This window comes from Magallana gigas, chromosome 5, assembly GCF_963853765.1.
Source record: "Magallana gigas chromosome 5, xbMagGiga1.1, whole genome shotgun sequence".
Taxonomy (NCBI): domain Eukaryota; kingdom Metazoa; phylum Mollusca; class Bivalvia; order Ostreida; family Ostreidae; genus Magallana; species Magallana gigas.
Genome location: NC_088857.1, coordinates 31,576,295 through 31,587,175, shown reverse-complemented (window position 1 = coordinate 31,587,175; position 10,881 = coordinate 31,576,295). Strand labels below are relative to the sequence as shown.

The 10,881-nt window shown below is 34.1% G+C and overlaps 2 protein-coding genes across 2 annotated transcripts; one reads left to right on the top strand and one right to left on the bottom strand.

Moving 5' to 3' along the window:
- Window positions 1-564: 564 nt before the first annotated feature.
- LOC105333447 (E3 ubiquitin-protein ligase rfwd3.S) lies at window positions 565-7,435 on the top strand. Its single transcript, XM_011436434.4, has 14 exons — window positions 565-1,165; window positions 1,293-1,397; window positions 1,584-1,901; window positions 2,090-2,175; window positions 2,348-2,450; window positions 2,677-2,855; window positions 3,244-3,337; window positions 3,579-3,680; window positions 3,956-4,119; window positions 4,746-4,949; window positions 5,184-5,278; window positions 5,541-5,632; window positions 5,985-6,173; window positions 6,610-7,435. Exons 1-14 carry the CDS (start codon window positions 854-856, stop codon window positions 6,757-6,759), a joined length of 2,193 nt encoding a protein of 730 aa, XP_011434736.2. The 5' UTR covers window positions 565-853; the 3' UTR covers window positions 6,760-7,435.
- A 427-nt stretch (window positions 7,436-7,862) lies between these two features.
- Window positions 7,863-10,655, bottom strand: LOC105333446 (uncharacterized). Its single transcript, XM_020069390.3, has 6 exons — window positions 10,511-10,655; window positions 9,135-9,238; window positions 8,717-8,798; window positions 8,523-8,619; window positions 8,148-8,271; window positions 7,863-8,032 (listed from the first exon to the last, which is right to left on the bottom strand). The coding sequence occupies exons 2-6, from the start codon at window positions 9,229-9,231 to the stop codon at window positions 8,025-8,027; spliced, it is 408 nt and encodes a 135-aa protein (XP_019924949.2). The 5' UTR covers window positions 9,232-9,238; window positions 10,511-10,655; the 3' UTR covers window positions 7,863-8,024.
- Between the last annotated feature and the right edge of the window lie 226 nt (window positions 10,656-10,881).

Below are 10,881 nucleotides of genomic sequence, written 5' to 3'. Positions count from 1 at the left end.
TAAGAAAATAATAAATAAAAGAGAATAAAGAAATTGTCATTGTCATTACATATTTGATTGATTGATTAGTTGATCGATCGATTGATTGATTGAATGATTTACACGTCCATTAATTTTTGCTACGTCTTTATACTACCTTGTGGGACAATTATTAATCTATCAGAAGATAGTTTTTTTTTTTTTTAAATATTATCGGATCTTTACTGAAACCAATATTAAATTTTAAAACTGTTCAAACGATTTCTTTTTCTTCATATATGATGTTTAGTATCTACAGGAAAGTTTTTGTTAATACTAAACAAAAGACTTTTGCATAATGTTTCACAGTTCCTTTTTCTTCCATGCAAAATTACAACAGCACATATATCACATATACATGTACATACATGTATGTAGTCGCGCGCTTGTGTGTTAAAATGAATCAACAAATCTTTTGAAAAAAATTATTCATTATAAATATATTTAGAAACAAGTTTATGAACGATATTTACTCAAATCAAGATTATACTGTACATGTAGTGTATTCATTGGGATAACAATGAACGACAACTCTTGTCGCAAGTGGTATCTAATTTTACCCAAATCCAAAATGGGAGACTTGATTGGCGCAAAATTTGACATTATGTCGTGTTAGTAGCTAACCATGTGTTTTACTTTTTTTCAAGGAAATGTCGGTACGATCTAATGAACGTTATGTAATATAGTTTACATAATACTTGAAAATCATACCGATGCTTTATGTATACGATGTTCTATTGGGGAATTCGCAACATAATGTGAAATTAATGGCGAACTATATTATTGGTTCTCCAACAATGCATGAAAGTATATTATACAAATAGTTATTGGAATAATGTCTGCTGCGAGTGATGGAGACGATAATGAATCAAATACGGTATCTGAGACTGGCCCCTCTCTACAGGCAGGGAGTATAACAGATACGATTCAAACGTCGCCAAGTGGGAGTAGGGTGTTCATTCATAATGACCTAGCATCACCATCTACTTCATTAAATCAGCAGACTTTGGCTGGATTCTTCACTGGCAGCCGTCGAGGAGCTGGAAGAAGTGATGTCTCTCACCGTACTGCACCAGTACATTTAGGACCAGCCCCACCTTTACCTGTGTTCAATATCTCAGAAAACCCAGGTCCTTCAAGTATAGTGGTAATTTTTATGCTTTAGTTCAAATCTCTTCTAACACCATTGGATATTTAAAGAATTTAATGTATTTGATTTACGGAAAATATTTCTATATGAGGTTTTCCACCATAACCTTTCTCTTTTTTTCTAGAATTTGGATAGAGGAGATGGAGAGATTTCTGAGAACAGAGGTGACAGGTCACCTGAAGTGATTTCCAGTGAGGGGGAAGATTCAAGGTCATCAAACCAAGACGTGGTATGGAAGGGAAAATCTGAAATAACAATTTTTTTTCAATTTCATAATCCAACTATAGATTTACCCAGTAATAAAATCCCATCTTCCAAAGTCAAAAGTTTCTGATCTGCTCCTCCCCTAGCAAGTGTCAGAAATCCTTGACTTAGGAAGATAATAAAATACAATATGAATTTTTGTAATTTTCAGGAAATTGTTTCTGACCCTGAAGAAGAAAACTCCAACCCACCAGTAGCTGCTCCTCTGGTAGTGGAAAATGCAGAGGTTCCTGGGCAAGAAGCTATACCTCAATTACCTGTGACTGATGTTCAGAATACCGGTAGTGCTCAAGCAACCTCCCCGGGTCCGCAGCTTGAAACACCTGCAGCCTCCAATATACAGCTAATTCAGGCTTCAACCAGTTCCCCTTCAGACTTCAGAACTCCAAAGCGTCGACGAGTGATGTCTACTCCAGACAAGCCTAAAGGAGCAAGTGATCATCAAGAAAATGATGATGAAGACGGAAATGTAAGATAATCCAATTAGTTTTTGATAATTTTTTTTTCAGAAGGGAACTATATGAAAAAAAATTCTTAAGGCTTTACATGTGTTTTTTATAACATGACTTTTAAATGTAGGTTTAACTGATTAATCATTTTGCTAATAAGAGATACATTTCCTGACAAATTTACTCAGTATAAATTTGAATATTGTAGAGCTGCCCAATTTGCTTTGAGGAATGGTCCACCTCTGGATCTCACAGACTTGCATCTTTAAGATGTGGTCATTTATTTGGACAAAGGTTGGCATGTTTTTCATAGCTGGAAAAAATCAAATAATTTATGAATTACATGTGATAAATTGATACATCAATTATTGTAGCTTTATATTATATTACAAAAGGTATCCTGCACATCAAAGACTTGGTATCAGTTTATATAGTACATGTATTCAATATGAACTTTTATTTTCAGTTGCATTGAAAAATGGCTGAAGGGTCAGGGTGGTAAATGTCCCCAATGTAACTGTAAAGCCAAGAGACAAGACATCAGGGTTCTTTATGCCAAATCACTGAAGGTGAGCCATGCGTTTGAGTTTATATTCTAAATGTTTTTGATGGAATAGAAAGAAATTGGGAGGTGTGAGATTGGTATTGAATAAAATATTACATATATAGAATAGTGAAATATTTTTTTAAAAACTCAATGACAAATGTGCAGTTACTTCAAAATTGTATTTTCTCCTATTTTTGAATGCAAAGAGTTTAACAATTTAACTACATAATGTACAAATATTTTAACAGGCTGTCGACACTACGGAGCGTGACAGGGCATTACAAGAGTTGGAGAAAGAGAGAGAAGTTCGAAGAAAGGTGGAAATGGAAGCTGCACAGTGTCGTTTACAGTACCAGCTAGCCATAGAGGAGTGTAACAGACTGAAGACAGAGCTAGACAAAGTCAAACGCCAGCTACAAACTAGCAGGTAATTACCGGGTAGTCACATTGGAAAATGAAAATTGTGCAATGAGATTCAAAGGTAATACCAGTTATTATCATTGAAAGTGTTTAAATGCTATTTTTTGACATTTTCAAATAAATCTCTCACTGGTATTTTATTTGAAGCAAAAAATACTTTTTTGTGATTCTGTTATAAATGTCATCAAAGTATAAAGTTAACCTAAGCTGAAATGATTCGTTAGCTTTTTAGGGTAAGAGGGTTTTGACTTCGATTGCAAGAGTTGTATGACCCTGAATTAACATTTCCTCTCACTGACGAGGAATTAAATGCTAATTTTATTGTATTTATAGCCTGATTTAGAATTTAATGTGATGTATGCATTTATGATTACTATACAAATTAAACTTGGTAGATCTGATGCTAGCTCTGGTTCAGCGCCATCCCAATCGCAAGTCCGAGATGTTAACGGTCACTTTGTGTTGGACAAAACTATCAAGATCTGGGAGGTAAGACTTTCAAGAAAGTAAAAAACCAATATATTTCTTTAACTTTTAATACAAGGAAATCTTTATTTTATATAAATAATTACAACTGTTACAATAGTTATTATTACCGGTAACAACATTATTCCCATCTGCTGCTGATGGTTTATATAAGCAGCCATTCTCCTTAAAGTAAGAAGAGCAACAGTTATTATGAACCATGTTTTTGTATGATGTGTATGGTTTTATGATATGGTCTCTGCAGGCTGGAAACTGCAGGGTCATGTCCTACTCCCCCTCCCTGGCCACTCTGGTTGTCTCCCAGCCCTCATCAAGTCCTCTATTTCCAGGATTTGGTTTCAAAAAGGCAAGTTTTTAATACATGTAGATGCATTGCGGGTCCAAATTTTCAGTGTTTATATCTTTAAAACACAACGGCCTTGTAATTTGTTTATCTTTTTTTGTTATATAATTATAATGCTCTTCAAGTAATTATTTCTTTATCCAGCTATCTTTAATAGTTATAATCATGTGTCTCATTCTTGCAAAAAGCATATGGAGTGTTTATTATCACAAGGAAATCTAAAACTTTGTTTTAATTTTATTAATTTGTCAATGACTCGTATATTCTATTCCAAACAGATTAGTTGTATGGATTTCAAAACCTCCCAGTACTTAACTGTTCACAGTAAAGCTATCCGCGACTGCTGCTTCCACCCGTTTGTGGATGACGGAATACTCCTGAGCTGTGGATTGGATAAAACAGCCAAGATGACAAGTGTCATCAGCAATACTGTTGTACAGACGTAAGATTATTGATGAGGAAAAGTAATAAAGATAAAATCATAAGGAAGAGTTTCACTTCTAAACATTGTATTAAAACTTTGAAAATTTCATTTAAAGGTCATTCATTGAATGGTGTATGGTAAATCATTTGTGAAATATTTCCAACTTTCATTTGTATTTCCAGCATTTATCAGTACCTCTTGGTCATCATTATTTATAGTCTCAAATCACTGGTTGTTAACATAAATGCATATATAGCATTGCCCTTTTCATCCACATTGCACTGTTATATCCAGCAATAAAGCAGTTGCTTATAGAAGTTAGTTTATAACAGATATTACAGGTAGTTGACATTTTACCTTCAAACATATAATATTCTTCAGCCATTAATGTGCAAAATCAGCTAGTGTATGTATTGAACTTAGCTAGTAACGATGGTCAGGTGCAGCACAACTGATTAGAAAATTACCTTTTATCCAGTAATTTTCGCGATGATTTAATTCTTGCCATTTCTTGCTTTTTTTCGCAATCTCTTTCAAACGCAAAATATTGAAAATGCAGAAATTGTATTCTGTATTGTTTTCTATAAGAAACTTTTAAAATTGCAAAAAATGACTGACACAAATTAACCTTTCTGTTTTTACAGATACAATCTCTCCAATCCTGTCTGGAGCTGTGTGTGGAACACAGATGACAGGAATTTTTTCTATGCTGGACAAGCCAATGGGAATGTAATGGAGTTTGACATTCGGAACACCTCTGAGCATGTCCAGGAATTGAATACTGAGGGTATACGGTCACCAGTGGTATCATTACAGTACATTCCAAAAGACATTCAAGCTGGCTTTAGGTTATTATACATACATATGCATACACATGTAACAACTAAAATTTTACTATCTTATCAATTTAATTTGTGTTTTGCTCTTCATTTCTGACAGTCCCTCTGATGGAAAAATTCAAACTGAACAGAGAGGACAGATTCACTTATAATTACTATGGAATACATATAGTATGATGGGCTTGCTTAATATTCAAAATTGAGTTTTTTAAGTATTTTAGGCATATTTTTTTATGTTTTTAGGCCAGGAGGTTTAGTCGTGGGCCAGTTGAATAAAATCAGCTTCTATGAGAAGAAACAGGATAACCAATACAGATTGCACATGCTGCCACTAGAAGGTAAAGATGGATGAAAATACTTAGGATTTGACATTTTTGTGTAGTGTTTCTATAAAAAGATTCAGTCTTTTAAGTTTACATATATTACCCTCCGTGGTGGGCAGTATTGAAACACATGTCAATTTATTGTTGGATGAAATCTGGATATAAACCATTAATGATACTATTCATTTCACATTTACATGCTATACAGTATATTACAAGGGTACAATATACCGGTACATATATGCAGTGAACATTTCTTTGTGCTGTTGATCTCTAGGTAACTTGACCAGTTTGTGCTTCGAGAGCCACACCAGACACCTGTTAGCTAGTTTCAGACCTACTTCTAAACATCCCACCAGTAGACATCAGGTAAAAGTAGTCAATGATTATATAGGTCAGTTATTAAGTTATAATATAAAATCAGATAAATACAATTGAATTCAGTCGTTAAATGGAGGGGATTTGAAAATTTATGCAGACTTGATTATTTTGTTGTTTAATTTCTAACATCAATTGTGCAAAAGATATTTTGAACAATGTATATGTTACTTTGAGATTCTACTTTTATAATGGCCAAAAAACAACAAATCATTTATGACATCAATTTATCATTAATGACATTTTTAATTATTTTACATACATGTATTCAACAATACTCTAAATTTGATATATATTAGACTGGATGGTTGTTTTGCTGTTAATGACCTTGACCTTTTTGAAGCTGTGTGAGATGACCTGTGTGAACCTGAGTGTTGACCCCGCTGTCATTGACAACGGATGTAGCTGTCACGTGGTCCACACCTTTCATGGCAGTCAGACACAGACAGTGCTGACCAGAGCTCTTCTGATGACTCATCCAGCAGAGGACAGTAGGATGCTGGTGTGTGCCGGGGAGGAAACTTCATCAGGGGTTAGTTGGTTTTAGTGTTGGTTAATAGAGTATAACACCCCAAAATATACGTCTAATAATAGTTAAAATAAGTATTGGTCCATAGGTTACAGTACTGTGTATCTTTACAAAATAAGTCAGATTATAGTTAGAATGAGAATAAATTCATAGGGTACGACTCTTCAAAATATATGTCAGATTAGAAATAATCTGAAGTTTTTGAACATAGTATATACATGTATACCGGTAGATGGTACTCAGATAGTATAACTCTTAAAAATTAGTCAGATTATGGATTCAATAAAGATGACATTTTGAACCCGTTACCAATTTTTAATTTATTGTCCTTCAAAATTTGAGAAAATTTTCAATTTCTTTTGCTGTCATGTTCTAGAGGGTAACTATGTTTTATCAAACTTTAAGATATTCTTTGATATTTCCTGATGACCAATTTCAGGTCCACATCTGGGACACATCGTCCAGTCAGCTAGTCCAGCGCCTGCCTGCAGGAGGGGTGGTGGTGGACACATGTACCCTGAGGCTCAACCAACAAACCTACCTCGCTGCCCTCACCGAGAAAAACCTCAAAGTCTACCGCTGGTGCTGAGAAATATCTGGTACTTTGATATTGTGGCTACTGAAAAAACCTGAAATTCCACCACTGGTGCCGAGTAATATCTACCACCTGTGATTATGGAGAAAAACCTCAGAATCTACCGTTGATGCTGAAGAATATCTGGTACTCCAATCTTATGATTACCAGTTGTGTCATGGAATATCTGGTACTCCAATCTTATGATTACCAGTTGTGTCATGGAATATCTGTTACTTCAATCTTATGATTACCAGTTGTGTCATGGAATATCTGGAACTTCAATCTTGTGATTACCAGTTGTGTTAAGGAATATCTGGTACTCCAATCTTATGATTAATGCTGGTGTTGAGGAATATCTGGTACACTTTTTGCTACTGAAAAAACCTCAAATTCCACCACTGGTGCTATGCTACTGTAACATCTTTGCTGTGTTCAGACAGGGCTAGCCGGATCTAGAGCTTCTTTCTTGCTGTTCGGGAGTACATGTATAAACTGTGATATTGACAGCGTAGTTTGACATGATAATGGTCCCGTTGTGTTCATAACAGTCAAGGTCTTTCAGGAAAACTGTTGTTGACAGTGCAATGTGTTGCAAGGTGCGTGTGCAGTTGATACATTTTATTTTGATATTGAAATTGACGATGAATGCATCTGTATGTATACTGGTAAATGAATATGGTTTTGTACATTATGTGTTTGAATTTTTTTTTAAAACAAAATTTCATGCTTATAAAGATATGAGTGTACTTATAGTGGAAATTGCATTGCTATTTATTTCATTTGGTTTGAAATCAGATTCCTGATCTGCTTAATTTGATTGCTACACACTTTATTGCAATCAACAAAAGCGGAGTGTGTACATGTAGCATTCTATAATAGCAAATCAAGATCGTATTTTTATCAGATTGTTTTACTGGGGATCACCAAGCCCCAAGTTAACCTATTTTATAATATATTTTGTAGGTAAGAAAGTATGGGCTTAAAATGCTTTGAGCTCATCGTGTGCCAGAACCGTTTATTTAGTTTTCATCGTTATACACAAAACATCAATTTTGAGATTTGATGAAACAAAATACTTCAGTTATCAATGGAAACAAAGTGCATTAAGAGATATGTATATAATGGTATCACAGTCCATGTTTTATTTATAAAGAACTGCAAGTCAAGATGATAATATGTACATATGGTGTATATATAAGAGTAGCCGCCCTTTCCCGTGAATTTTATTGCACATAATTCTGTCAGCAATTATTAGCAAGTGGTAACATTCCAACAAGCTATTTGCCTGTAAATTAAAAAAAAATTGTTGCAGCATTAAACAACATGAAGATGTCAACTTCAATTTTAAAGGTATACCATTTTATAAATTTTCACGTTGAAGTAATTTTTTAGATACTCACCAAATCCGCCAAACTTGATGTTGAGGTAGTTGGGCATCATGTGATCGTCCTCGTCTCTCTTGTGGTGAGTCCTGGAGGTCAGGAAGTCAGAGACTACCTCCTCAGCCGTTTTGATGGAAAGTTTCTGTAAAAATAAAGTAAAAAGAAGGACTAAATTCATGGTCATTTTCATCAGAGCGAACTTACAATATTACATAAGACAATCTTAGAGGTGGGGTACGAATATTCCAGCAAAACCTTTGTTTTCTAAAAAGATGCCAGTACTCCTGAATTTTATTATTCTTCAGTATATTAATTAGAAATTTCCGGGCCGACCCATGGTATCATAAAGCCCCCTCCCTTTATATAATATTCCACCTGTATTCAAGTACTTACTCCAGTGCCGTTTGATTTGTCAATGACCATCCTCATGATTCCACCCAGAATTTGGCCCTCATTCTCCTTGATCAGCTGTAAGGCCTCTTCGTAAAACCTGTACAAACAATATGTCACGGATATCTATTCTTACAAGGTGCCTCAATAATGTGATGAAATTAAAATTTCGAAGCATTGCCGTTTGATGGACTTACTTGGGGCTGTTCTTCCAGTCGACGTTCTTTTCCAGTTCTGTCAACAGTTTCTTTTCTAGCGTGGATTTAACGGTGTTCTCCACTGAAACAAGAGATTCACATGCAATTCATAAACGATACTTCCTCACGGCGGGGATTTGTTCTCCTTAAGCCATATGTACCTGTATGTTATATACATGTGTACAGTATGTGAGCATAATTTTTTATTCGTACACTTTTTAAACAGTAATATATTTACTACTTTTGTATTTTTTAATGTTTTTAAAAGTTGTCTGGTTTTTTGGTTTTTATTGGGGGGGGGGGGGGTGTTTTCAGAAAAATTGCCAAAAGACGCTAACCAATCAATGCATATACATTGACCCTGAAATTACCCCGCTATGAAGTTAACATGAACGAATGGTTTGTATGCGATGCTTACACATGGATAAAAATGAAGCTTTTTTGCCAGGGATGGCCGTTGATTGGACTTGTAGAGCTGTCGTCACAAGACCGATGATAAGGAAAGTGGTTTGCATGTTGTATCTGCACGAAATAGCATTATGATAGTATTAATATCAGAAAACAAAATTTTGTAATGTTTTGTAATATATAACAATTTTCTAAATTTTACTCTGTTTAGAACAGAATCCTTACATGCATGTAATTTTTTGAATGTATTAATGTATGAAACATAAAATTAGGGATGGTGCACTGTATAAGTTCTTATCTTTAGTGTCGGTTTTTCTCTTGACAGAACGTACATGTAGCGAGCAGCAAAATGGAAAATGACTTTCTGATAAACCAGCTATGATTTAAATGGTATGAAAAAAACATGATTTCATGATTGGCGATCCTTTTTTCTGCTTTATTTTGATTAGTTCGTGTAATTACGAGTATAATTGTCCTTTGTTCCCACAAAATCGTCACATATGAATAAATACTATATTTGCGCCATGAGTACACCATGTATGTCCACATGATGACACAATTTCAAGATATGACGTAAAATATTTCGTCTCAGCATGTGACTTTTTACTTATTGAAAGTACGATAATTACGAAATGATTATATAGCGCTAAAATTATAAGAATATGAATGAATTTGTTTATAATGACAAAAAAGATTTGTCTTGTATGTGAGTTCAGTTATTTCACAGGATATGAAAATGATGAATAAATTGCGAGATGAACAAAGAAATTTCCCCCCCCCCCCCGTATTATATCACTTCAAAAACTATGCCTTATAATGATCTGACCTCCTCGTGCATTTGTTTAATAAAAATTGTATTTTTGATATGTAGCTACATTTTACTTGATTCAAAACTACACCGACGTGTGTCAGTGAGACAAATGCATTAAAAAAAACGTGTTATAGAATTTTAGCTGTACATATTATCAAAAATCTTTAAAATGTATTGAGGAATGGTGTGTAATATTGGACAGAAAAGGAAAATATTGCATTTATTACCTGGTAACCTTTCAGGTAAGTAAGTTACCTGGTTATATAAAAGTGTTAAAATGTGTGTTATCTTGGTCAATATCAAATACATGTAACACATGTAGCTGACTTTTTAAACAAACCCTCAACTAAAATGTGTCATATAATATGTAAAACTATATGAAATATACACACATAATTATATACATACTAGTATACTAAAACTATGTGAAATAGACACATCAATATAAAGATACATAATGATTACAATTATAATGTAGACATGAAATTCTGACTAAGGACTTTTATGCCCCGAGATCAAAATTGATAATTTACATATTTGTATACAGGTTTTTTTGTGACGTTGTCAAAAGTTACCTTTGAATTGTGGACTGGTGTTTAATCCTGTAATGTAAACCTTGTATGTCACTATAAATTCCCTTCTGACAGAGAAACTTTCGCCAATATTCTATATAAAGACAATTGATAACCCCCGATGACGCACATTCTGATACGATTACGATACCAGACTTCTGTTTGGGTTATGAAATTAGAAATGTACTCACTCACTCACTCTAAAATAAGATATTAAACAAGTGATTATTTTTATAAAGCCGAAAGCAGTTGCCAGATTTGTAATTGGCTTTAACAGTTTTACATGAGAACAAAACAGCGTTTATTAACAGGGTTTTTTTTCTTTTGGACAATTTATCGTCCGATGCAGGACACCGAATTCCTTCAGATATAGT